Source organism: Electrophorus electricus, chromosome 2, assembly GCF_041902795.1.
Source record: "Electrophorus electricus isolate QZ-2024a chromosome 2, ASM4190279v1, whole genome shotgun sequence".
Lineage (NCBI taxonomy): Eukaryota > Metazoa > Chordata > Actinopteri > Gymnotiformes > Gymnotidae > Electrophorus > Electrophorus electricus.
Window position 1 is genome coordinate 18,181,632 of NC_137498.1, and position 25,869 is coordinate 18,207,500.

Consider the following 25,869-nt stretch of genomic DNA (forward strand, 5'->3'; position numbering starts at 1 on the left):
TCCATCACCCTGCAGCAATACATGCACTTGTGCTGTGTTCTCGCTCTGTATGTGTGAGATTAGGAAGCTGCCCTCTGGGTTTAGCCTCACTGAGCTCCTCTCCTATGGAACATCTCAGTCCTGCCCTGGATGTGTGAGTCGTTTCAGAGAAAAAGGTTACAAGTTACGCACTGTTTGCTCTCCCTCCGTTCCAGTTCCCAAAAGACTGTTGAAAGGGCACAGCAATCTGAACTGTCATTATCTAAACCAGAGGGTGACGATCCTTTTATTTGGCTGAGACATACATACACACATAGGTAGAGGGAATTTGTATTTTCAAGCAATTTCATCTGCTTCCTAAAACTCTCTAGTATTTTGCTTTTTCGAGATTTTGGATCATGAATATTACAGGATGATGATTTCTTTGTTTGTTCTTATCTGCTTTTTGTTTTCAAGAAATATGATGATAGATATTTATTTTCATTCCTGGATAACCTGCTTCAACATTTTTCTTCCTAGGGCAGCCTAGGATCATTACTACAAAACCCTTGAGCTTTGGCTACACACACACACATAAATAAATACATTTAAGAGATTTATGTGGTCAACTGATATAAAAGTTTGGCAGTCTTCTGTTATGTCCCCTTCTCACTTTGATCGCCACTGCTTCTCTGCCTTTGCCTGCTTCATGCAGAAAAGTGCCTCTCTAAAGTGGGTCGTAGAGGGAAAAGCAGACTTGACGTACATAACGTCCTCGGCACTCATCCCAGCCCCATCTCTGCCGCCCCCCGCGGTCTCTGGGGGCGATCAGCATCCTCTCTCCGTTACGCACCATTGTTTACAGCAGATGAGTTCAACATGGCCTGGTCTATTGGGTTGGAGCAGAGATTACGGGAGATGAAGCGTGGCTGAGTTAGGCAGACGTTTGCCCAGGTCCTTGCTGTGCGTAGGAGCGAGGCTAGGAACCACAGCCTTTCATGAGCACACCATCCTGTTAGCCACTCCGCTGCATTCCTCCTGCCTGTGGGACAAGATTCCTCCCCAGCTAATTAAATAAATACCAGAATATTTGCAGAGATATAATCTTTATAAATCCATTAGGCTGACTTTGTTTAATGATGGAGGGATCAGGCTTACTTCTCCCAGGTTGGAGGGTTTGGTTAATGTATTTTTAATGACACCGTCCAGAGTCACCCAGGGAGGGTCATCAAACAAATCCCTGACTCTTCTTCCATGTACCCTCCCCCTTCACTTATAGCTGTATTATTCCTTTCTTCACCACTTTTTTGACTCTCTCTCTCTCTCTCTCTCTCTCTCTCTCTCTCTCTCATACACACACATACACACACGTAAATTCACCAGATAAGATGTAATTGTACTGATCTGAACAGAAGTCTTCTCCCTAAGGATAAATCATATTGCAGTGTCATCTCTTTATCACAGATACAGAAGTGCTGTTGTATTGATCAGTAGAGTATTACAAAATCTATGGGCAACACAAATATTAAAATGATAATGTATATTAAGTAGACATAGCACAGAAAGTCTACTAAATATATATTTCTTAGCACAGACGATGCATCTTATTCTATATAAGCTTATAATTGCTGTAATTCCTGATGGTCTTTTCATGAGAGCCCTTTAAAACCAGTGTTCATCTTATATACACCCCAAATCAGTGTGCTCATACTTACAAAGAAATCACAAAGATTATTAAAACCACACACATTTCTATAGAGATAGTATTATATTTCCAAAAATATATGTACAGTCTATTACAAAGATTAAAAAGCAAAAATAAAGAAACAAACCAAAAACAAAAACAGTCTAGGGAAATGACTTTACAGATCTCCAGTTGGGGAAAATACTTTTTGATCAATGAATACTCTCCGTACTCCTCTCACAGAAAAATAAATAATAAATTGACAATTTGTTTTACTGTACATTTCAACCCAAAAGGCAAAAATAATAAAACTTAAAAAAAAAAAAACATCTAAAATGGAAACCTATCAGCTGTCTTTGGTCCTAAATGAGAAATTATGTACATCTGAAATAGTCCGGGTGACTAAGCATTTGTGAGTGAGATAGAAAAATATAGTGCATTTTCAATGAATTCAGAGCTCACTACTGAGGAATATGTGTAAAAAAGAAACAACAATATAAATAAAATGTACAAGTTTTACAATTAGATCATATACAAAGTTTCCCTCGAACCATTATGATCTTTCTGACACAATCAACAGTGCTGATGTCTTTGGAATCTTCCAAAAGAATTTTTTTTTTTCCAAAGGGGGAATATCCACATTTCCTCATGGTCTTTCTCAAGTTTTTAAAACAACACACACTAACCCTGAATTCAACCAAGTTCACAATACAGGCCATCTTTGCCAAAATTCACCTCCTACTGTCAAGCTATAAGAGTTCTCATCTTAAAATGGGAGAAACAGGAAAAAAAAGAATGACTGATTTGTCATTGAACTGCTGCAATGGCCTCAAGTGAGGGTCGATTGAACCCAGGCATTAATCTCAAATCGGCTCAAAACTGCTGTCTCGGTGAGGGCCCCGAGATCTATAGGAGAAGGGTAAGGGGCCAACGAGGGCTCAGTGGGGCCCCAGGAGAGATATCAGAGCATGGGAAGCAGGAGCTGACAGCCTGCTTCTGGCACTGGAGCTGCTGGAGTTTTGTGCTGACCAGAGGTCTTTCTGCTCACACTCAGTTCAAAGGGCTGGCACAGTCCTGTGTGCTCAAGTAAGTGCAGCACAAGGACAGGAGATGTAACTTCTAACTGCAGGGTGTGGTCTGATCCAAGAGTGCTGTGCAAAACCATACACAGACACAAACATGCACACACACACACACACACACACACACACACACACTCTCACACACACACACCCTGGCGTCAGGGCTGGATAGTGGTGGGGGGGGGGGGTACATTAGATGAAGGCTTTTCTGAAGCACTGCTGTAGAAAGTGGGGTTTGACCTTAAACTTCAAATGAACGTCCAAATCAATGGAGCAAGTGTTTATAATTAAAAAAGGTCATGCCATCTTCCTGCTAATGAAAAACATTCACATATATTTTGCAAGTTTAATATGTCATGTGACCTCTTCAATACTGCATAAACCAATGATTACTCTTCCTCTGTAATTTTACAGTAACCACACAGTCTGCTAGAAATATCAACTTCTCTCTCTTTCTCTCTCTCTCTCTCTCTCTCTCTCTCTCTCTCTCTCTAAATTCCAAAGGGACTCTGTTGATCTGTCGGTTTAGACACATATACCACACTGGGGATGAGACAAACACAAACCCCAGTGTGTTATGGCACCCAGAAATTGGCTCTAACAACGTTTGAAAAAGCACACAGCGCCTCATCGAGCTGCCGACTCGAGAAGAAGAGCAGAGCAACACTAAAAACAGCAAGAGAAAACCCCAACAGATCCTTGGGAAGGGAGAAGACCCACACAAACATTATACTCTGCAAATTCTGTCCCTTTTCTAAAGATCAATGTAATGTGACATGCCAAAGAGTGTAAAAAAAAACTACATAGCACCTTATCATCACAAAGAAGAACCATCTCAATAATTATTGCTCTGATTGATCAATCAGATCAATCAATCTTCCAGATGCAAATGTAACACTCTCTCTCCTTGTCCACTTTCACCTGGTGTCAGTGTAGAGAACTGAGCAGGTACGCAGGTACCCCTCTTTCGGCAAAAATGAGGTGTCCTTAAAAATAAAAAAATATTCAGCCACTAAAATACTTTAAACAAGTGTATATTTGCCTCTAAAGTTTTATGGCAATATCACTCCTCAACCTATCTTTAACAGCAATATGGGTCCTAAAACAGATTGCTTGGATATGCAGTAACTGAAAGATGAAACATTCTGCACTATCTGCAAAAAACAACCCCCCCCCCAGATCTTGCAGGCCAAACAATTAACTTTTGATCGAGCCATCTTTATATTAAATACAGTCTTCAATAGTGCTATCTATATGGAGACGACACCTTATGAATAAAAGCATTAAAAAGAAATAAAATAAGGCAGGAAAGAAACTGGAGAAAAAAATATTGCAGATAATAGAATATTGAAACCATAGCACTTGTTTTTACATAAAAAAAGAAGTGGTTCTCAATTGTCTTTGTAATAATTTCACACAAAACACCTTTCAACTGTCGCGGTGCACCAGATAGTGCTCCTGCAAACCTCAGCGCCTTGAATCAGGAAGAGGGGTGGGACACTCTTCCAGAAAATACTGCGAGGTTCTGACTTGCCGCTAATGCCTCCGCAGAAGGGTCCTGGCAGGCGAAGCGCACGCTGGCCTCGTTCAAAGTTCAGTCACTGCTTCCTGCCACCCGGGCACCCAGGGGTGCGGGGGGCATTTACCCTGTCGTCAACTCCACACGAAAATCCAAAAGGCAAATCGTCAAATGCGAATGAAGCAAGGAATTTATGTAGGCTACCACAATAATTGGAACATGGCTATTACAATTAAAGAAAAAAAACAAACTCTCAAGGTTTATTTATTTTTTGTACTGATTCATTTCTTTTGTGCATTTTTGTTCTTTTTTGTTAAAAAAATGACCCATATCCTAGTGAAGTCCATATTAACCATGAGCAAATCAACCAGCTGTAAGATAAAGGGGGGAAAATGGTTCCAAGCATCAAGCTGCTTGAAAATGCATTGTCTCTCCAATGACAAATGATAAGGTCTCTGGAATTTTGACCAGTCTAGGTAGTATTCTTTCCTTCTTTTATCACTCTCTCGTTTGTTCTTTATTTGTTAAGTACCTTCGCTAAACAAGGGGCAAAAATCCTTCACCAGAGAATAAAGGTACGATTCCATCTCAGACCATCATACGAGAGAGACGTGGTTTTTCTGTTGTTCTTTTAGGGTATTTTTAAATGTATTTGTTTGCTTCTTTGTATCTTGTTTGTAATTATCCTCGGTGGCACCGTCACCGGTGCATTTTTTTTTTTTTTTTTTTTTTTTTTAATGTTTATCGAGACTTCCCGCCCTTGTCAAGGCGTGTCTACAGGGGTTTGGGTCACACCTGGACTCCTGTCCCATGCAGGTGTAGCATCTGAGCCCTCATAGTCTGTATGCTGCTCATAACTTTCTTCTGATGACCAACTAGGGTGATCCCCAAACTCATGACGTCCCTGCCGACAGAAAGACACACACACACAAGCCCGCTCGTGAATCAGAGGGTTGCGCTGTGGAGCTCAGACAAGTTATCATCCCCCTGTGTTGTTTTGCTAAGGGAGAAGAGATGCGCATAGAAGCAGCCACCTTTACTGCAGTGTGGCATGCCTGGACACTGATCACGAAGGACTAATTAAGCCTCGGTCCCTTGGTGATCAGAGCGATACGCTGAGCGGCAACCCGAGGACATTTTCCCCCAAACCCAGCAGGCTTGTCACGCGCGAGATTTCCCCAACACTTGGTGCAAAGAGAAGGTGGCTTACTCGATGGTCATGCGGGCGACGGACTCCAGGGAGCTGAAGCCAGCCGCAGTGAAGTTTTCCTTGTACCTCTCCATCTTAATGGCCTCCAACCACTCACCGACGGAGCAGAAAGAGGCAAAGTCAGGCATGCTCTGGTCCAGCAAGGGGCTAATGGGTCTGCAAAGCAACACAAGAGGAACAATATCAACAATTGAGCTGCTGAGGCCCTGTATTACCCCCTAGAGCAGTCGTGCTTGCTTTACTGACACACCAAGGGGTAACTTCTAACCTGACCTCGTGTGTGATAGCAATTCCAAGTATAGCTGTTATGGGGGTAAATTGTATCGCACTTTCGTTTCTGTGAATGATGGAAATAGTCCTCCCCTTTCCAATAAGTAAGAGCACTCCCACTAAAATGATGGCAGAATAGACTAAGCTGCTTTTCCACTGCTGTTTTTCAGGTTATGTCCTTCATCTGGTGCTGGCTCCGGCTGTGCTCTCCCCCTGTAAATGGATTTCATCTGATAAATGCTCACAGTGGGCGTCGGTGCCCCCGTGGAACTTAAAAGACCCGGACTCTCATTACGTCGATTGATTTAAAAGCCTTGCTATTGACCATAAAGGCATGGAAGCAGCAGCGTCGCATCGATTCACTGGGATTCATCTTTCATCTGCAGTCCTCGGTGGACTCTCCATGCACGAGACCGTTCGCTAATCTAGTAGTGCCAAATCTACACCCCGGGAATAAAACCAGCAGCGGTACGAATAATAATAACGGAAAGATAAAGAAAACAAGCAAAAGGACAAATTTCGCATTCTGAGGACGATGGGAAAGTGGGAGTGGGCATAGCCCATCACCACAAAGAGAGGCGCCGCAGCCAGGTAACCCCTATCCCATGCAACCGAGTGGCACTTTTACCTTGTGCATGTTCCCACTGGGGTTTTCAAGGTGTTGGGGTTGCGAATCATTTTGTCCAGGACACCGACGATCTGGTCGAATTTGGGCCTGTCAGCCCGGTCCTTCTGCCAGCAGTCCAGCATAAGCTGGTGCAGGCCCGGAGGACAGTCCATGGGGGCAGGGAGACGGTAGCCCTCCTCGATGGCCTTAATGACCTGCAGGTTGAGGGACAGAGACAGAGGCCTTCAGTACTGGATGCAATTCAGACTCCAGCCTTCTCGCTCACACTTCTGTTATTAACAGAGGGTATTGTGCCATCATTCAGGCTAGAAGAATGGCCCCTTCTCGGAGTTCCAGTCCTCCTTAAGTGCCTCAGTGAGCTACAGAATTTGAGGTTTAGAGAAAGAGACAGAGAAAGAGAGAGCAAGAGAGAGAGATGAAAAGATTAAGGGGAAGTGAAGACAAGGGTGAGAAGCAATGATAGGAAGAGAGAGAGTGATGGAATGGAAGAGAGGAAGAACGAGCATCAAATTGAGCAAAAAAAAAGTGAACGATCAACTTCCATAACAAACACAGATGAGGATCAGACCATTATTCTACCTCCACCCCCCCTCCACCCCATCCTTTAATCAGCACTTCCATAAACACATGGTTTGCCAGTGAAATCCTTTGTGGTTTTTTTACCTCCAGCTTTGCAAACTTTTAAAGAGAGCAGAAAAAACCCGTTAGCCAGATGCCACCACTCCCTGTGTGCTTATTGAGAATGACTGAGGGAATGGCTCATGATTCCCGAGGCTGTAGCACGGTGCTTACTGAAGACGGCATGCTGGAACAGGGTCTGCTGAACATCTGTCCATGCCCGTCACACCACCCACAGCCAGTGCACTTGGTGGGCCCACCAGACGCACAGGCTAATCCCAGAGTGACTGTGGCAACGTCAACTTTGCAAGTCCAAACAGCAGCACACGTTCCCCCCCCTCCCCCCCCCCCCACCAATCCCACCAGCTTGCTGCAATAAGTAGGAAAAGAAAAATTTACATGCCTTACATGTGGGATTGAGCGGAGTGACCCAGCTAAGTGCGAGTCGACAGAGCTAGGAGCGGGCAGGTGCGCAGTGCTTTCTCGCACACTGCCCTCAGAATCGCAGCTGCCTCTCTGTTTACCTTCCTGGTATGTTCATCTGCTATTCTCCTCGTGTCTTTTCAAACAAAACTTGGGAGTTATGGAAGGAGAAGTGTCAAAACAACCAAAGTGCTGCAGAAATGTAAATGTCTCTCTTGGCCATCCCACCCCCTGTATCTCTTTCTCTCTCTCACCCCAGAGGAGAAGACTGCTTCCATCCTGACAGGGTACAGCAATCGCTGACATTGATGTCTGTCAAGAACCAAAGCTCCCTACCCAGGCTAGTTTCAAAGTGCTTAATACTAGTGTTCAGGTGCCTACTGCTGATGTTTTGGCGCTTGGCATTCACATTTGCTGAAATGCGCAGTTGTGCACTGCAAGGGAAGATGGGAATTATAAGTCATCATTAGTCTTTCTGATGAGGGGTATTTACCTTCTTCAAAGATGTTCTAGCTTGTGTAATTTTGACAAATAGTCTGCTTAAAAGAGCAGCATTCCCAAGACAAGTGCCTACAAACAGCGATGGATTAAAAGAACTTTCCTTCATACATATCATTAGCTGCTATTCCCTTCATACATATCATTAGCCACTGGCACTGCGGAATCTCAATGCAGCGGAAGTTTGGCTGTGGCAGAGCCGATGAAGCGATTCGCAAATTTTGCACACGGCAATCTACGCTAAACAAAATGGAGGGGCTATGGATCAGTCTTGGGGGTTTTGTATGGTCGAGTCAGCATTTCCAAAAATTCCCAAGCTCCACCAATGATTAGTTCTGTATTACCATATCTTATTAGCAGGGTTAAACGTTCACCAGTGGCATGAAAAAAGAAGAGGGCCTCTAAATGCAGGTGGGTGATGGGGCATGGGGAAAGAGTCTCGTAATGAGGCAGGCAGGACTCCTGAAGAGGCCATAAGGAAGTGTACCAAGGAGGGAGCTCCTGCGGGTGAGGAAAGGGGCCTGGCAGAGAGTGAAGCGTTCAGTGTTTTCCTGCTAGAGCAACAGGAATGTTGGTGAACGCACACCTTGTGCAGTAAATGGCATGTCAGTAATGTATGCCATTTTCACACACATAAAGTAGTAATTGATATTTAAGTCTGTTCACTGAAGAAGGGAGAATATTGTGCAAGCCTTGGACAAACAAATGCTACAAACCTCAAATGTTGATAAAAAACAAATCAATTATGACAATGACAACATTATGATCAATCGTTTTTGATGTATGACAACTTCTAGCCACTGTGAGATTCAAATGTAATGTCCATGCATTGCCATGGAAACAAGGACTCACATCTTGATTGGACATGTCCCAGTATGGCCGCTCCCCATAGGACATGACCTCCCACATGACAATGCCGTAGCTCCATACGTCACTAGCCGACGTGAACTTGCGGTACTGGATGGCTTCTGTGGCCGTCCACCGCACGGGGATCTTCCCGCCCTGTTCAACAAAATGCAGAGGCTGGAGCAAACATCAAACCCACTACATCCTGTCCCCTAAAACACCAATGAAAGTTACCAGTTAGGACACGCTCGGATCACATTCTTTCTTGACTGGCAAGATATCATGGCTGGTCATGGAAAGTTTGGCATGCACTGTATTGCACATGTAATAGTGATGTACTCCCATGCAGTAGATACATGCTGACAGCATGGAGTGCACATCGGGCCAAGATGGGCCAGGCTGACCGGGCCTGACTCACCGTCGTGGTGTAGACCGCTTCAGGGTCGTCCTCAATCACCCTCGACAGGCCGAAATCGGACACTTTGCACACGAGGTTGCTGTTGACAAGGATGTTGCGGGCGGCCAGGTCACGGTGCACGTATCCCATGTCAGAGAGGTAGCGCATGCCGGCCGCGATGCCTCGAAGCATGCCCACCAGCTGGATCACCGTAAACTGCCCGTCATGTTTCTGCGGGGACACATGGATCGCCAGGCGTCAGCGGATACACTCTCAGGCCAATGAGTCATTTGACGGTGGGTGGTTGCCGTGCGGTGCAGGTCATACTTACCCTGAGGAAGGCATCTAGTGCACCGTTCTCCATGTATTCAATCACAATCATAACTGGTTTCCCTGTAAAGCAGAAGAACAGATTACACTAAACGCAGAGCAGCGAAGACAAACTCCAACCATTTACATCACAGAGTTGTGGAGAGAGACAATTACTCAGTCAGGGCTCTCCAAAGGCTCCTGCATAGCAGTGCAAAGTGCATTCATTCTACTTATTTAACCAACACAAAGAGCTTCTTTAACTTGTCTAACATGAGTTAATATTATACCAAACAAAACAGTTTCACCACCAGAACATTTACAAGATTTACAATTGCATCGCCTGCTTTAAACGACGTTGTGATATTGTAACTCAACTCGCCAGTTCTTGAGTTTAGTCAGTCTGGTTGTTTTTGATACCCAGACCCCTGTATATGAAATGTGGTCTAAAGAAAAGGTTGATGGGACAATTTTAATGCAGGAAATTTGGTGCCTGGGAACCAACCTCTAGTGACCACACCCTCTAGGTGGACCACGTTGGGGTGGTCAAACTGGCCCATGATGCTGGCCTCACACAGGAAGTCCCTCCTCTGCTTCTCTGTGTAGCCAACCTTTAGGGTCTTGATGGCCACAGGGACGTCCCTCTTCCCAGGGAGCTTCAGCCGCCCACTGCACACCTCCCCGAACTCCCCTGCCAGAGACAGAGCCCGGGTTCAATCCTTCAGCTAGCCGTTTAGCACCCTTCTCTACACCTGCACTAGCCAGTGCATCAGTTATGCTCATGACAGCATCCACCATGGTAGGGTGGCATGCCGGCATGCCTGTACACTGGGGAACGTATCCTCGGGACATAATTGGATACGTCGCATTCTGTGCTAACACCCTTACATGGCGATATGTAAAAGTGATGCGGTAGTAATTCATCAGCGATGATGCATCTTCACGCATTCTAGCCAGAACATAAGACGTATTAATTACAGTGTGATTCCACACCCCCTCCAAAATCCCCCTATCCCACCTCCCACCAACCAGCACCACACTTCAACCCCATTTTTTCGCAATAGGGCTATTAATAACCAGACAGGAAAGATGCAACGACACTACTGTAGGCGTAAATATTCCGCTGTCATTGTGATGAATGGGCATTAGGGTGTTCTGTGGATTGAGTGTGAGTGGAACGGTGGGGGTGGGGGAGGGGGAGGGGTTGGAGCATACCTGCACCAATAACCCTCTCAATCTTAATGCAGGAGGCGTCCAGCTCCTTGGCGAACTGGTGCACGGCTCGGTTGGGATCCTCGTAGGTTTCAGGGTCGATGTAGGTTTTGGTGCCTGGAAATTTAACTGCAGAAGGGTAAGAGGATTACTGTTACGATGAAATATGCATGACGCAGGGGCACAGGCAAGCCGTGATTAGTGAGTGCCTGTGGATACAGAGATGACGCCAGGCGACAAAAAGGTCGATCTCATAAAAAACAAAAAACCCACTTTTATTTTCTCGAATAAGGAATTAAAATGCCACTCGATTTTGCACTTAACCTTCACCAGACTGAGCAAAAGGGGGAGCCTGGGGCACAGGGTGGTGCAAGCAGGTTGAGTTGGGTGGAGCTGTCACTCATTGGCTGATGGCTTTCAATAACTCAGAATCTGGAACGGATGACATTACAATTCACTGCAGATGAATAACCAGAATTTCCGAATCAGGATCACTGCCTTGATTCGAGGACCATCCTACATGTCCAGCATCCGAATTAGTGCGAAAGGAAAATTCAAGCCTATATTTTAAAAGCATCAATAGAAGTTAAATGACAAGAATGCATGTTCATTTTAATCACATGTCTGTTTACAACCTAATTTGCTCTATAATAGCATCATGCATATGCACTTCATATGCATCTTCGTTTCACAATATTGTTGACCCAAGTAAATACGCAAGCTAATTATACATTTAACATTTTTACATTACTCTCTGCCCAATTAATGCCTGCAACACACCTCCATCTCAGATTAGCTAATTACAACCGTACCTGTCAGCTTCAATACCCATGCCCATTTAATGAGATGCAAACACTACCAGGCCATATCATGCTGTGCTAAAAATGACTAAACTGGACTGCTGCTAACGAGTAATTAAATGACTAATCTTCTGCAGGCCAAATGCTTGCAAACACAGAGCAGCGTCATATCCCTGTCTCCACCGCATCACCCGACCACAAAACACAGCCACAAGCCTTGCCGCACTGACTGGGCTCCCCCTTTCCCACTTTGTTTGGAGCTTCCTGGGATCTGTTTATAAATTCTTCTCCTTTTTCTCCCTCCTCATCTCAGAACTGGCTGCCAGGTGCCGGAGAGCCACGTTAGTCAGCGTGAGGGAGGTGCCAGGGCCAACTTGACCCTTCACTTCCGAATCGGCAGATAGCCCACAGTGCCGATCATTAGCTTTTCCATACCCGGAGAGGCTGCTGGTGCGGTTATCTCCGGGGGCTTCATTAGGGAGCACTGGAGCAGGGGCAGCTCGATGGGTGAAGGGCTCGGACATATGGGTCGAGTGTCCTGGATCGGTGCCAGATCACAGGCCAGGGAATCGCTGGTGCGATATTTCGTAGCTTAAAAACTAACTCACGGGTGGGCTCAAGGCAAAGACAGGCTCATCAAATGCACCAGGCCAGTGCACACTGTTTATCCGATTTCCCTTTACCCACCTGCCCCCCACATCAGAGGGTGTGCACCTATGCGCCCGTTCCCATATGGTGTGCGTTCCAAAAATCAGCCTCTCCCATTCCTGATCCCAGAGCAGCAGCTGGGACTCACCCTTTTCCAGGGCAGGTATATTAGCTGAGGAGTTGCACCAGGTGTGTTGGAAGGTGCTAGTCCGGGACCAGGACTAGCAACCGCTGATCAAGGAGCAAATGCGATACTCACACTGAAAGTAGAGTTCTTCGTCCCCTTCCTGGTCTGCCTTGCTGTATCCACAGTGCCTGCACGTGAGACCGGGCAACAGAGAGAGTCACCATCAGTGGGTCCAGGACAAGAGTGCATGCGTGGATAGTGTTCACAGTGTGGCAAGCTGAGGTGCATCTCAATTCAATTCAAAATTTATTTTACAGCACTTTTTACAAACAGATATTGTCACAAAGCATCTGCATGAGTTATTCATGAGAACAGGAAAAGTGGCACTGCGGCAAAAATAATTTCATGCCTACAGAATATAGAGACGTCCAGTGCCAATATTCTCTATTACATTGGTTAAGATACAGTAAACCATGGAGGAAGGGAAGATATTGGAAAAGTTAATCTCATGAATTTATAAACTGTAAAGGTTAAACTGTCATCTAATATAGTGCTCTAATGTTTTAATTAGAAGTCAATAATAACTCAATGAACTCCGACTTGAAGCAAACTGTTTGATCATGAAGTAGGTAACTCATTATAGCATAGCATTTAGCTACAGGCAAGCATGCTGGGGAATGATGGGGGATGAAGGTCATTGGCTGGCTGAAAGTCCACATGGCCATGCCTCCTCTGAGCTGTCACTGGGCTCCTGTGAGACCAGGTACAGGAGCCAGAAGAGCTGGCCTATGCTGTGACTCACAGGCAAAAGCCAGGTGCTTAAAGAGGAAATGGCAGGAGGTGTGCACCAGCCGGAGCATTCTTGCACGCACACGCATGCACGCGCTCACACACACACACACACACACACACACACACAGATGCATATGTATATGTATATATACACAGCAGTGACAGGAAAAGAAGTGCAACTCTTCCCTTTTCCAAAGTGCTCTTCCTTCACAATAGATCCATTTTAAAAGCACACTGGACAAAAGAAAATTTGAAAATGGTGCACTTTCCTTCCTGGCTTGGGCCCAGATGAGATTTCACACGCGCACACACACACACACACACACACACACACACACACACACACACACACACACACACACACACACACGCATGCATGCAGTATGCCAGTGCCACTGATGGATGGGGGGTGAATGGAGGGGTTACTTCACAGCTATAGTGGCCTGTGAGGTACAGAGAGAGCTAACATGCCAAAGCGGAGGAGACTCACAGGAGCGGAGAGTCAACGGGGGCCGCGAGAGCGTACCTTCTCCCGATGATGAAGCCAAACACCATGAAGACCAGGATGATGGTGCCGGCCACGGCCACCACCGCAATAATGATGACCGGGTTCTGCTCACTTGACACGATTGTGGCTGCGACACACACACACACACACACACACACACACACACACACACACACACACACACACGCGCGCACACACATGCACACACACGCACGCAGACCACTCTTGAAACACAGTTCACTGTCACGTCAAATCACACATGTCTTTGGCACACAGCTGCACTGACAGAAATTAGCGGCTGGTATGGAGCGTGTCAAAAAGACTTCCCGCCAAACTAGCGGAAGGCTTGGTTTTTCGTACCGCCACGCTGGTGTTGCCGCTGGCGTGCAGGTACAGACCCCCCCCCCCACCAGCACCCCTCCTCCCTCGCGATCCTCCCAACGCTCTATTTCTGGACTTTCCGAGTTCGCTGTGCTGCTGTTTCTGAAAATGGGCGTAATGGTCCCCGACGGTATCGTGGTGGCCTTCATTTGGAATGATGACACATTCAGGTTGGATTGCTCCATGTCCAGACCGCCTGGACCACGGCGGAACGGGCCACACGGCACTGACAGAATGCTGAGGGAACAGAATGTGCAGCTCAGGCACGCTAAATTAAACACTGCGAAGGCAGAATTTAAAGAGCACATCATGGCGCCGAGCTTGACAAGTGTCGAGGCTCTTTTTTGCTGGAATTAGGCTTCTGTCCTACTCACACACCAACTCCCCGGAAAGCCTCGGGTGAAAGTGGAAAGAAATGCCAAAAGGACTGACTGGCATCAGCAGGTAAAGACTGGTTTAAGCCTACGATAGACCAGTTTAAATCTATGTTAGAAGATACCTGATATTGATCTTATTTTCTGGTGGTCCTTTGAGAACTGAGGAACCAGAAGAACCAAAAAAGTTATCCTAGAAATAAAAACACGTTTATGAGCACTTGCTGGTTCTGGTTCTCAGTCCTTTTCTAACACGCTCCACTCGAGTCCTGAGCTGAGGGGTGTCTTGGGTATATATACATTAAAGCAGTAATGGATTTGCTTTTTTAGTAGGTGATAATGAAGACCGTGATGAGGAATCACAGCACCAGTGGTGCGACGAGGTCAATGCCTACCAGCGCCCGATGACTCCCCCTTGGTGGTGACTTCCAGGCGGGGGCCAAACATTCCATAGCCCGCGGCAGTGAACGCCCGGATCTGGAACACGTATGCCGTGCTGGACTTCAGGTTGTTCACTGTGGCTGATGTTGACCGCGACCTGACCGTGGAATAGATGCGATCCTTCTGGTCCTTGTGGACGAGGAGAGAAGACACACAAGGGGTCAGGACAATGACGCACGGTGTCTCAGAGCGAGGGCGGTGGTGAGGGCTCTCTCAAATGCAGAGGGTGCATAGGAGAAGTGAGATTAAGAAACATGTCTAAAGGAAAGGAATTCTGTAGTAATTGAGAGAAGACACCATATTGAGTGCAGCAGTTGGTTTACAATGGCCATGTCAGACTGAATTGGTTTGTGTGATCTACACACCCACACACACACCCGCACACACACAAACTTTAAGCACAAGGCATTTTGTCATTGATCTTTCATGAGCAGGCCAAAAAACATAAATAAGTAAACAAAATACCCTGGTGTGAAGCGGGTGTGTTAGCAGTGTAACCACGCTTGTCTAATTTTCCACCCGGTCGGGCGACAGTTGCAGTATATCTGCCAGAACATCGCCCGGGAAGCTGCAACCAGGCTCTGTAGCGTCTCCTCATTCTGAGCAAACGTGTCGGGGTTCATGCTCATGCCAAACGTGGGTGGTTTACGACACTGTGAAGCTGCACTTGATAAGCAGAGGTAAGGTGGTAGAGGAGGCACGCACATGGACTGCCAATACTGGCTGTCATATCGCCCAATACCCAGCAGGCTGTTCGTCACCCAACCCAGGACTCAACCAATCAAGAACGTCACATCAGATCATCATCATCTGAATATTGAATTCACCTGTGTGTCATTTAGAAACATGAATATAAGCTTGTCTGAAAGTTCATCACATTGCGAAGTATTGCCTCCAATGTTTTCTGAGCATTCTGAATGTTATTTCTCTGATTCTACTACTGTGTATTGTACCTTGGATTTACTGTTTCTCATTTCTAATTTTTGCCTGCCCCCTTTTGGATTCTTCTGCCTAGATTGTCTTTCTGGTTTTGATACAAACTGTTTTCTCACTACTCCCAACCCTAACCATTTTGTTTCAACCTTGCTCCACTACGTGGAACTACAATAAAAGCCCTGTCTTTTATCCACAAGCGTCTGATTTTTGCCTGGCCTATTACAGAATACTTCGCCTCCATGCAGACAGCCAATTCCGATGCCTTGAAGGAAGCTTTGACCAACCAGGGTCAGCTAATCAACCAACACCACCCGGTGCTTGAGGGTTTCACACAATCAATGGATATAATCGCCAAACAAGCGGACCAACAAACACAAACGTCGGAACTAGGACAATGTCACAAGAACTAACTTCCCAGCTGCAAATGATGACCATTCCTCCTGAGTTCATTCCTATGCTGGCATCTAGTACTGCTGCGATCAATATTCAACCAACCTTCCGCATGAGTAAACCCCAAAATTATTGATGGCTCCTCAGACAAGTGTCAAGTTTTCTGCCACAGTGCTCAGTATACTTCAATAGCCTTCCACCCTGTTCCAATCAAACTAAGATTTCATTCATCACTTCTTGTCTATCTGGCAAAGCTCCAGACTGGGCGTCTGCCATCTGGGATAACGTACAAACATCGCCTTATGAAGGTTTTATCGCTCAAGTCAAGGCGGTGTTCGAGCACCCACATGAGGGAAGAGCCCGCTGGGAGATACTAACCAAGTTGTGCTGAGGCAATCGTTCTGTGGCTGACTATGCATGAGTTTCATACTTTCGCTGCAGGTAGTGGCTGGAATGAGGTAGCATTGATCGTCACTTTCTGGAACAGTTTCATTCAAAGATCTTACGAAATAGCTTGCCGAGATGATAAATTAGATTTGAATCAGCTTATAGCTCTATCTATCCATCTGGATCATTTTATTCAAGAACAAAAAACGTGTAGAGCTAGTAGTTCTCACCCCACCTGTCCCTCTCCCAGTTATAGACCAGAGCTTAGGTGAGAGAATCCAGTGGAACCTATGCAATGTGATTCTTCACACTTAATTAAAGAGGAGAGGCGGTACTAATTCCAGGAGGGTCTCTGTCTTTACTGTGGGTCCTCGTGACATGTTACCAGGGATTGTTGTCTTCAACCTAATCCAGCATCACTGAGCCATAGACGGATCAGGCAACCCACATCACAAAACAAGGTTGTGCTCTTGCCCCCAAGAAAGATGATCGCTATGTCATTTTTGTTAACTGTCTATGTTGGGCCTCATACACCATCCTCTATGCTTACAGCCTTAGTTGATTCAGGAGCAGAGGGTAACTTCATATATGCCCGTCTTGTACAGGAATTGGACATCTCAGTAGAACCATTACACAAGACTCTTTGCCTGGCTGCTCTGAATGGATCACCAGTAGGAGCTGATTCCATATCACTCCGCACTACGCCTGTAAAACTCACCACAAGTGCACTCCATTCAGAACTCATCTCATTTCTTGTCATAGAAGCCTCATAATTGCCAGTCATTTTAGGTCTACCTTGGTTAGAACAACATAACCCAAGCATATCGTGGCCCCGAAAGGAAACCACTCAGTGGTCAAGCTCAATGTCTGAGGAATTGTTTGACATTACCTGTTGTTCAGTTATGTTCCACAACTATAGAGAGTCCTGCAGATGGCCAAGCTTTTTCCCTCCCTCTGGAATACCAAGATCTCTCTATGGTCTTTAGTAAAAGGAAAGCGACCCTGTTACCTCCCCATCGTCCTTATGACTGTTCCATTGAGCTCCTGGAGGGAGCCATATTCCCTAAGGTTCGTATTTACCCTCTCTCCCAAGAAGAAGAGAGGAACAAGGAAGAATATGTAGATAAAGCACTGAACCAAGGCTTTTTTCAGCCATCCATTTCCTCCATGGCATTGAGCTTCTTCTTTGTGAAGAAGAAAGACGGAGGTCTTCGTCCCTGTATTGATTACCAAAGTCTCAATCAAATATCCAAGAAATATGCATACCTGCTACCTCTTATTCCCGTCGCTCTAGAACAATTACAAGAAGCCAAGATCTTCACTAAATTAGATCTCCATAGAAAGGTGATGAATGGAAAACCGGCTTTATTACCACCATAGCTCACTATGAGTACAAAGTCATGCCGTATGGTCTCAGTGTGGCTCAATCTGTCTTTCAGGCCTTCATCAATGATATCCTTTGTGAATACATTGAAAAATTCATTATTGCTTATATTGACAACATCCTCATCTATTCACCCGACATTGAAATCCACGTACAACATGTATGAGCAGTATTGAATACTCTTCTGGATAATGGATTATACGTAAAGGGAGAGAAAAGGGAGTTTCAACTTCCAACCATGACTTTTCTAGGATAAGTGATCAGCCATGGTGGAATCACTATGGATGATAAGAAGATCAAAGGCATCATCCAGTTGTCCATTCCTGTTACTGTTAAAAAACTCCAGAGCTTCTTGGGATTTGCAAACTTTTACTGCCGCTTCATATGGAATTTTAGCAGCATTGCAGATCCTCTCACAGTCGTCCGGAAAGGAGCAATGCACAAGCTACTTTGGAATCAGGAGGCTGATCAAGCATTCAAGAAACTAAAAGGAGCCTTAACCACGGCTCCCATACTTCGACATCCCGATCCTTCCATTCCATTTGTCGTGGACATTGATGCTTCTAATATCGGCGTAGGAGCTGTATTTTCACAACGATATGATAAGTCAAAATTACACGCAGTGGCCTATTTCTCCTGTAAGTTATCACTGGCAGAACACAAGTATGGAATAGGAGAATGTGAACTGTTGGCCATTAAACAGTTGGCAATGGCAAGAGGGGGCTAATCATCCATTTTTAGTTATCTCTGACCATAGGAATTTGGAATACATGTGTGCAGCTAAACAAATGAACCCACGTCAAGCCCGTTGGTCTTTATTCTTTTCAATGTTTCATTTTAAGATTATGTATCGTCCCGGGACCCACAATACAAAAGTGATGCCTTATCCCGCATTTTCCTGGAGAAGACAGAAGAGGAATCTAGCAAAAAGGAAACTCTCTTTCCTAGCTGGATACAGTTGTCATCTATATGAGGGGAAATAGATGATGAAATAGAACAAGCCATACAAGACACAATCATCCCAATGGAATGTCCATCTGGAAAACGTTATGTACCTACCTCGTGTCGTGACCGTCTATTGACGTGGGCTCATTCCTCGCTGGTTTTAGGGCATCCTGGGGAGACACGTACTCAACAGCTCCTGGCTAACCGGTATTGGTGGGAAACTATGACGAGCGATATTCATAAATATGTTTTTTCATGTTCAATTTGCAGTCAAAGCAAGACGCCTAAGACCCTACCCGCAGGAAAGCTCATGCCCCTTCCTGCACCAGAAAGACCTTGGTCTCACATTGCCTTAGATTTCGTTACCAACCTCCCTTGTTCCAAAGGTAACACTACTGTCCTCAATGTAGTTGATCGATTCTCCAGGGGTATGCGGTTCATTGCTTTCCCGAGTATGCCTACAGCCTTCCAAACTGTGGAAGCTTTGTTTAACCAGGTGTTCCATATATTTGGCATCCCAGAGGACATATTATCATATCGGGGACATCAATTCACATCTCAAGTTTGGGCTTCCTTTTTTGAACATATCGGGGTAGCTATTATGATCTGGCTATCATCCACAGTCAAATGGCCAATGCGAGCAGACTAACCAGGAATTGAATAAATTCCTATGTTGTTTTTATATGAACAATCCATCAGACTGGTCCAAGTTCCTGTCCTGGGCAGAAATGGCCTAAAATTCACTTACTAGGTTATACATTGGCTTGACTCCTTTTGAATGTATTTTAGGTTATCAGCCCTGTGGACTTTCATCTCAGCTGATATCCCCACTGTAGATGAGTGGAGGCAGTGGAGTGAAAAGGTATGGGAAGAAACACATCAGCGTATCGAACGAGCTCTCCGAAGGTATAAGGAAATTGCGGACAGACACAGAGGGGAGAACCAGAAATACCAACCTGGTGACAGAGTGTGGCTCTCTACATGGAACTTCCACAAGCCGGGGTTATGTCACAAGTTAGGTCCCAAATATATCGGTCCATATGAAATTACCAAGCGCATTAATGAAGTCACATATCAACTCAACTTACCTGCTCACTTTTGTGTTTCGAGGTCATTTCATGTGTCCCTTCTTAAGCCTGTTGTTCCAGGGCCTTTGGATAAGGTCTCCACTGAGATCCCTCATCCTCAACCAATAGATTATGACGGCGCTCCAATCTATGCAGCACGGCGCATTCTGGACTCTAGGAGGCAGGGTGGTTCACTGCAGTACCTGGTAAATTGTCAGGGGTTTGGTCCCGAGGAACAAAGCTGGGTTCCCCGTTGTGATGTACTGGATCCCAGTCTCCTTTCGGACTTTCATGCAAGGTTCCCGGAAAGGCCTGCTCCTCGCCGTTGGAGTCGACCTCACCGCCTTCCTGCAGTGGATTCTCAATCGAGACCAGTGTCTGTCATGCCTGCTGAGGGTCGTCACGGGCGTCCTCGTACCTCGGCCGTCCCGGACTCTTTGGACGGAGGTACTGTCATATCGCCCGATTCCTTAGCACACTACAATACCCAGCAGGCTGTTCATCACCCAACCCAGGACTCAACCAATCAAGAACTTCACGTCAGATCATCATCACCCAAATATTGAATTCACCTGTGTGTCATTTAGAAACACAAATATAAGCTTGTCTGAAGGTTCATCACATTGCGAAATATTGCCTCCAGTGTTTTCTGAGCATACCAAGCGTTATTTCTCTGATTCTACTACTGTGTCATACCTTGGATTTACTGTTTTTCATTTCTGATTTTTGCCTGACCACTTTTGGATTCTTCCACCTAGATTTTTTTGTGTGTGTGTTTGTGTGTGTGTTTGTCTAGGGGCTGTTTGTGTCCAGTAATGAATGTGTGTGTTCCAGCATGCACGGGGAGGTGGTGTTTGGGAACTGGGGCGGAACGCCACGTGCACCTCCACAACTGTGCATGTGCCTGAATGCGTGCGTGTGTGTTTAAGTTGGTGTGTGTGCGCAGTACTGCAGCAGCTCCCGTGTGTGCTTGCAGGACCACAACAGTGCCCGAAAGCACTCTGTGTGTGAAGGACTCCTGACTAATTAAAATGTCGTGAGTGTGTTATTCATTAGCGGGATTCTGGGTGAGGGCAGGCGTGGTGTGCAAAACCCGCGATTGCCGTTATGTCGTGGGTGGCGCTAATACTAATTGAAGAAGAATAGAATAGAAGAAGCTAGCAGTGAGCAAACACGGACGCACGAGCACTGGGCTTCAGCAAGAGATGGGTGCCCGTGCCGAGCTAAAGGGGAACACCTTTGTCCTGCTTCCAAGACGTGCAAACCTACATGTATACCCCACACACGTACACCCTCTCTCTGGCTTTCTCACTGCTGGCTTGCCATGTTTCCTCTCTCTCTCTCTCTCTCTCTCTCTCTCTCTCTCTCTCTCTCTATGCAGGTTTAATAGACTCTGTCACTGGGTCCTGCAGTGTAGTGGGCTCTTACCTTCTCATAGTACTTGATCTCGTACTCGGTGATGACTCCATTGGGCTGCTCCGGTTCCTGCCAGGAGAGCTGAACACTGTGCTCCTGCACCCTCTCCTTTATCACTTCACTGACCTGAGACGGGGCTGAGAGAGAGAGAGAGAGAGAGAGAGAGAGAAGAGTTATGAGAGTGAGAAAATCACTTTTTCAATATATATGGCACTTTATTATATACTTTTTTCAACATAGGCATGGCAACTATATATATACCTGAGACTACAATTTCTCTATTAATCTCTCATGTGTACGCTACATGAACCTTTCTATCGATGAACACCAACACGACGTTCCCAATTGTTTATGCCTCATACCAGAAATCTTCAGCTGGTGAGCTAACAACAGAAAGCTGACCACTTTCCCTGACAGGAAAGCCATACAGGACCAACAGATTCCAGCATGGCTGTCAACACGCGTGCCCTGTATCAGTCAGCCACGATCGACGACACCACTCCACATACGTCAATCGCCTCGCCTCTTCCAGCGACCTGCGTAGTGCACTGCTCTTAGCCACTTTGATGCTGTTTGCTGAACGACGACACTAACCATGTGCAAAGGATACACTTCGACAACCCCCCCCCCCACCAAAAAAAAAAAAGTTGTCTTGGTTGTCTAACTGCTGTGGCATAGCTTGGGAATATTGCTGTATCTTAATGGCCAGCTGCCATTAAGAGTGCGTAGGTGCTGAGTTATAATGAGGACTGCGGTAACAAGAAAACACTTGCTCTCTCAGGACGGTTGAACTAATCTGTGTGTGTGTGTGTGTGTGTGTGTGTGTGTGTGTGTGTGTGTGTGTGTGTGTGTGTGTGTGTGTGTGTGAAGTGCTGATGTCTCTGCACCCCACTTGCTGGGCCTTTGGGGGCAGGCAGCCAGGGGTTGTGACCTTTCCTGGAGTATAACTTTGCTCTGTGCTGACCCGTTGGTAATGAGAGGATGTGGATTAGGCCGTGATTAGCAGCTATCTGGGCGGCGGAGATTAATGCAGACGACAGCTCGGGCTTCCACACCGCACCAGTCAAGCTCTGTTTTGACATGTGTCTTGTAATCCAACTCAAACATTGTAACAGCACTAACCCACATGGATGGGTCTCTCGTACACACACACACACACACACACGTAGCAACTGCACATTACAGCAAGCAGAAGGAACAATCATAATGCCATGGTAACCATCTCCTTCAAAAGCACGCTAGTTTAACATAATATGATGGAGACAAACCCCTACCGAACCCATTTTCCTCTAGTGCTTCTCATTAGAAATGACAGAAAGATGATCTGACAGCAGAGGAGCCCCTGACAGCATTCCATAGTCGTGGTGATGTGCTCCGTTTTTGCTCCAAGCACAGTCGGTGCATCCAGACGCAAGCCATTCATAATCCAAGGCGTGTGACATCGCTAGCAGCCAAGACTGTGCACTTGTGATCAGGCGTATCGCATATTCCTTTGTGTTTCACCCTTTGCTACGCTCAAATTCACTGTATGTAATGAGTGTCAATTACCCAGGAGCATCAGGCCAGTGGTGACGGGGTCTGGTTGGTGGGTGGGTCTGCAGAGGGGCAGGGTTGCAATTTAAAATGACACTTGTACAGTGGAGGGCCAGAGGAGCAGTAATTGGATAGTTAAGCCCCTTTGCTGTTTGTCTCCTCACTGGCGGTTTTGTGTGAAAGGCTAAAGGGCCTTTCAGATCGCCTGTCTCTTTACCATCAAGTTGGAGGATGTAATCGGAGAGCCAGGTTATTACTGGGGCACACACACACACACACACACACACACACACACACACACACACACACACACACACACACACACATCTGCATGATGTTATTCTCGCCCTAATCCGTCCGTTGCTGGGGGTTGCTGCAGTTGGAATGGCCTGACAGAGGGCTGCTTACCCCCTGTCCCAAGGCAATGGACCATGAAGGGTGACATGGGAGCTGCTGGGAACTGAAGCGTGCGTCTCTTTGGCTCTTCACGCTTGCTTCGACATCGACCAAAGAGCATCCCCACATTGAGCATGTCATAAAACATACTGCACTGGTGTGTGTGAGTGTTGTGAGTGTGTACCACCATTAGCCACTTCTCGAGTCACAGAAACTCTCACACACACACACACACACACACACACACACACACACACACACACACACGTGCATGGACTCATATACCCTTTGAATCTTTAACATTTTTTTCTTTTCAATAACTGACAAATATAATGAAAAACGTACCATCCTGACTGTCCTACCTCTATCAGTAGATCCCCAAGCAGAATGTCAGTGTCCTGAGTTAAGACATCGAGTAAACATATTAAGAAAAAGACACGGCCATATTCCACGCAGCTCGATGGCGCCCCTGTCCGATAGCAGTGTGAGAGCATTAGTCTTCCTTCAGACACATCCACCGAGACCTAGCTGGGGTAATTGTGAATCGAGTGTACTGACAGGCTTCATATTGACTGAGCAAGAGAGGAGTGAACACTAATATACGATTCCATCTCTCTCTCTCTCTCTCTCTCTCTCTCTCTCTCTCTCTCTCTCTCTCTCTCTCTCTCTTTTCTGAGTCTCCCCTGTGGTGTATTTAACCACTGCCCTGTAACAGCCATTAATGACATACTTAACATCGGAGTGACTCAACCCTCTTTCACATTTAACCCACCTGAGGGGCCTTGTGGAGCTGAAAATCGTGTAATTGCCCTGCCCGTATTAGTGACATTTTTTTGGTAGGGAGGGGCCGAGGGGGGTGGCGTTATAGCTGTGGGGAGGGGGCGGGGCTTGGCATGAGGGTGGGGGCAGGCAGCGCACGGGTAGTCTCCCACGCGCTGGCCGGTCAGTATTAAAAGGAGATGTAAGTGACCTTCAGAAGGTTCTGGAACTCGAGCTAATTCAGCCGGAAGCTCACTTCCATCACGTCCTGCATTAGAACACATTAGAGCTACATTATGTATGGCAGTTTTTAATATCCTCTGCTTTCTACTCTTTCTGTCTATCTCTCTGACTTTGGGCCCATCTCTCTCTCTCTCTCTCCTCACTACCATTAGCAAGGGAAATAGGAGTGAAATGTCACTTTATTATAAAAGCTTCCTCGTGGCTTTTTTTTCTCCGCACCTACCTGGTTCTAGGGTAGAGCAGGACACATAAGCTCATTCTTTTCAATTACAAAACTGTTCGAGACTGCAAAACCGCACATGGGCCATGGCCCCTCACCCCCTTGCCTCACACCTACTAAATATTCAATTACTCACGCAGTAAATCAACAGACATGGTTTCTAATGGTACAGGAATTAACCATGCTAGATTACTGCTCTTACTCAGCAGACACTCTTCAATATAAACCCAGTAATCTCGTTTCCCATGACTCAGTCTGTGGTGCAGATACCGTGCTGGGAGACTTATGTGTCAAATAGGAAATGGTCCAGACAAGCTGGGAATTTTAGAGGATGTCCCCTCACCTGCTGCCTGCAATTAGCTGGGCTTGGAAAGTTCTGCTGGTCAGAGAATTTAGATTTTTATTATAAAGATCTGTTATAAGGTCCAGATTGATATCAGGGCCAGTATTATTACCATTACCATTACCGAGTCTTCTGTGTTATCTTATTGTGTTATCTTACGTCATTACCGTAACTATTGCTATTATGATTATTGCAGTTACATTACAGTGTTAATACTGTTACTCTCTGTAACAGGAGAGTTTACCTAGGGGGAAAGTCATGTGGTGACATGAGTTTCTGACAGCTTCTGAGAGAATGATAAAGTGGCAGGCAAAAAGTCAAGTGATTCTGAACTGGTGTGTGTATGTGTGTGTGTGTGTGTGTGTGTGTGTGTGTGTGTGTGTGTGTGCGTGTGTACATGTATACAGTAGGCATGCACGCTTCTTCATTGTTATCTCTGGTTCTCTGGTCTGATCCAGTGAGGCTGGTCCTCATGAGTGTTGGGATGTGTGTGTGTGTGGGGGGGGGGGCCTGCAGCCAGTGCTAGCCCTAGTGGTGCAGCATGATGGACCATGTGTGAATGCCCTTGGCCTCAGTGATAGATAGCATTGTGAGAACTTTGAAGCCTCTTCAACCACTCAGCAGAGAGAGAGAGAGAGAGGGGGGTCCAGGGAAAGAGGGAGAGAGAGATAGAAGGAGAGATCAAGACCAAAGTCAAAAGGGTGTGTGATGAGAAGAGAGGAGAGAAAGAGAAAACAGAAGCGTAACAAGGAGTGGAGAGAAAAGGAGGAGAGGAGAGGAGGAGAGGAGTGTTATTTCACTCAGCAATGGTTCAGGGAGTCAGTAAAGAGAGCGGCTGGCTGGCCATCGCTTTGACGGATGTAGAGAGTAAGCGACAGTGCTGCCGTGACAACGTTTTCTCTTGCCCGGCCGACTCACAAGCGCCTGGCCCCGAGCTGGTGTGCCCACCCGAATGAGCCCCATCAGCCTCCATAACCGAGAGCTTTGTCAAATTCAGTTAGAACGGAGCCGCAGAGAAACCCTGAGTTCAGCAGCACTGAGTGCCTCGCCAGGCAGTTCTCAGTCAGCCTAGCAGAGAAAGCTGTTACAACCCACGCCAGCATCAGCCTCAGTGTGCAATGCCCT

General features: G+C 46.2%; 1 protein-coding gene across 15 annotated transcripts in view; it reads right to left on the reverse strand.

Annotated features, from left to right (window-relative positions):
- Positions 1 to 1,483: 1,483 nt before the first annotated feature.
- Positions 1,484 to 25,869, reverse strand: part of epha7 (eph receptor A7) — a 68,336-nt gene continuing 43,950 nt past the window's right edge. The window contains exons 6-17 of one of the 15 annotated variants that reach the window (XM_027014087.3): positions 21,263 to 21,387; positions 14,680 to 14,854; positions 13,512 to 13,656; positions 12,362 to 12,417; positions 10,658 to 10,771; positions 9,948 to 10,133; positions 9,465 to 9,526; positions 9,155 to 9,364; positions 8,743 to 8,892; positions 6,352 to 6,545; positions 5,454 to 5,609; positions 1,484 to 5,147 (exon numbers count right to left, since the gene is read on the reverse strand). In XM_027014087.3, the coding sequence (XP_026869888.1) occupies positions 5,033 to 5,147; positions 5,454 to 5,609; positions 6,352 to 6,545; positions 8,743 to 8,892; positions 9,155 to 9,364; positions 9,465 to 9,526; positions 9,948 to 10,133; positions 10,658 to 10,771; positions 12,362 to 12,417; positions 13,512 to 13,656; positions 14,680 to 14,854; positions 21,263 to 21,387 (1,688 nt within the window). In that variant the 3' untranslated portion in view covers positions 1,484 to 5,032. Of the gene's footprint in view, positions 5,148 to 5,453; positions 5,610 to 6,351; positions 6,546 to 8,742; positions 8,893 to 9,154; positions 9,365 to 9,464; positions 9,527 to 9,947; positions 10,134 to 10,657; positions 10,784 to 12,361; positions 12,418 to 13,511; positions 13,657 to 14,679; positions 14,855 to 21,262; positions 21,388 to 25,869 lie in introns of those variants that run through there. The other 14 variants (XM_027014085.3, XM_027014089.3, XM_027014088.3 and 11 more) reach the window with 14 other exon arrangements.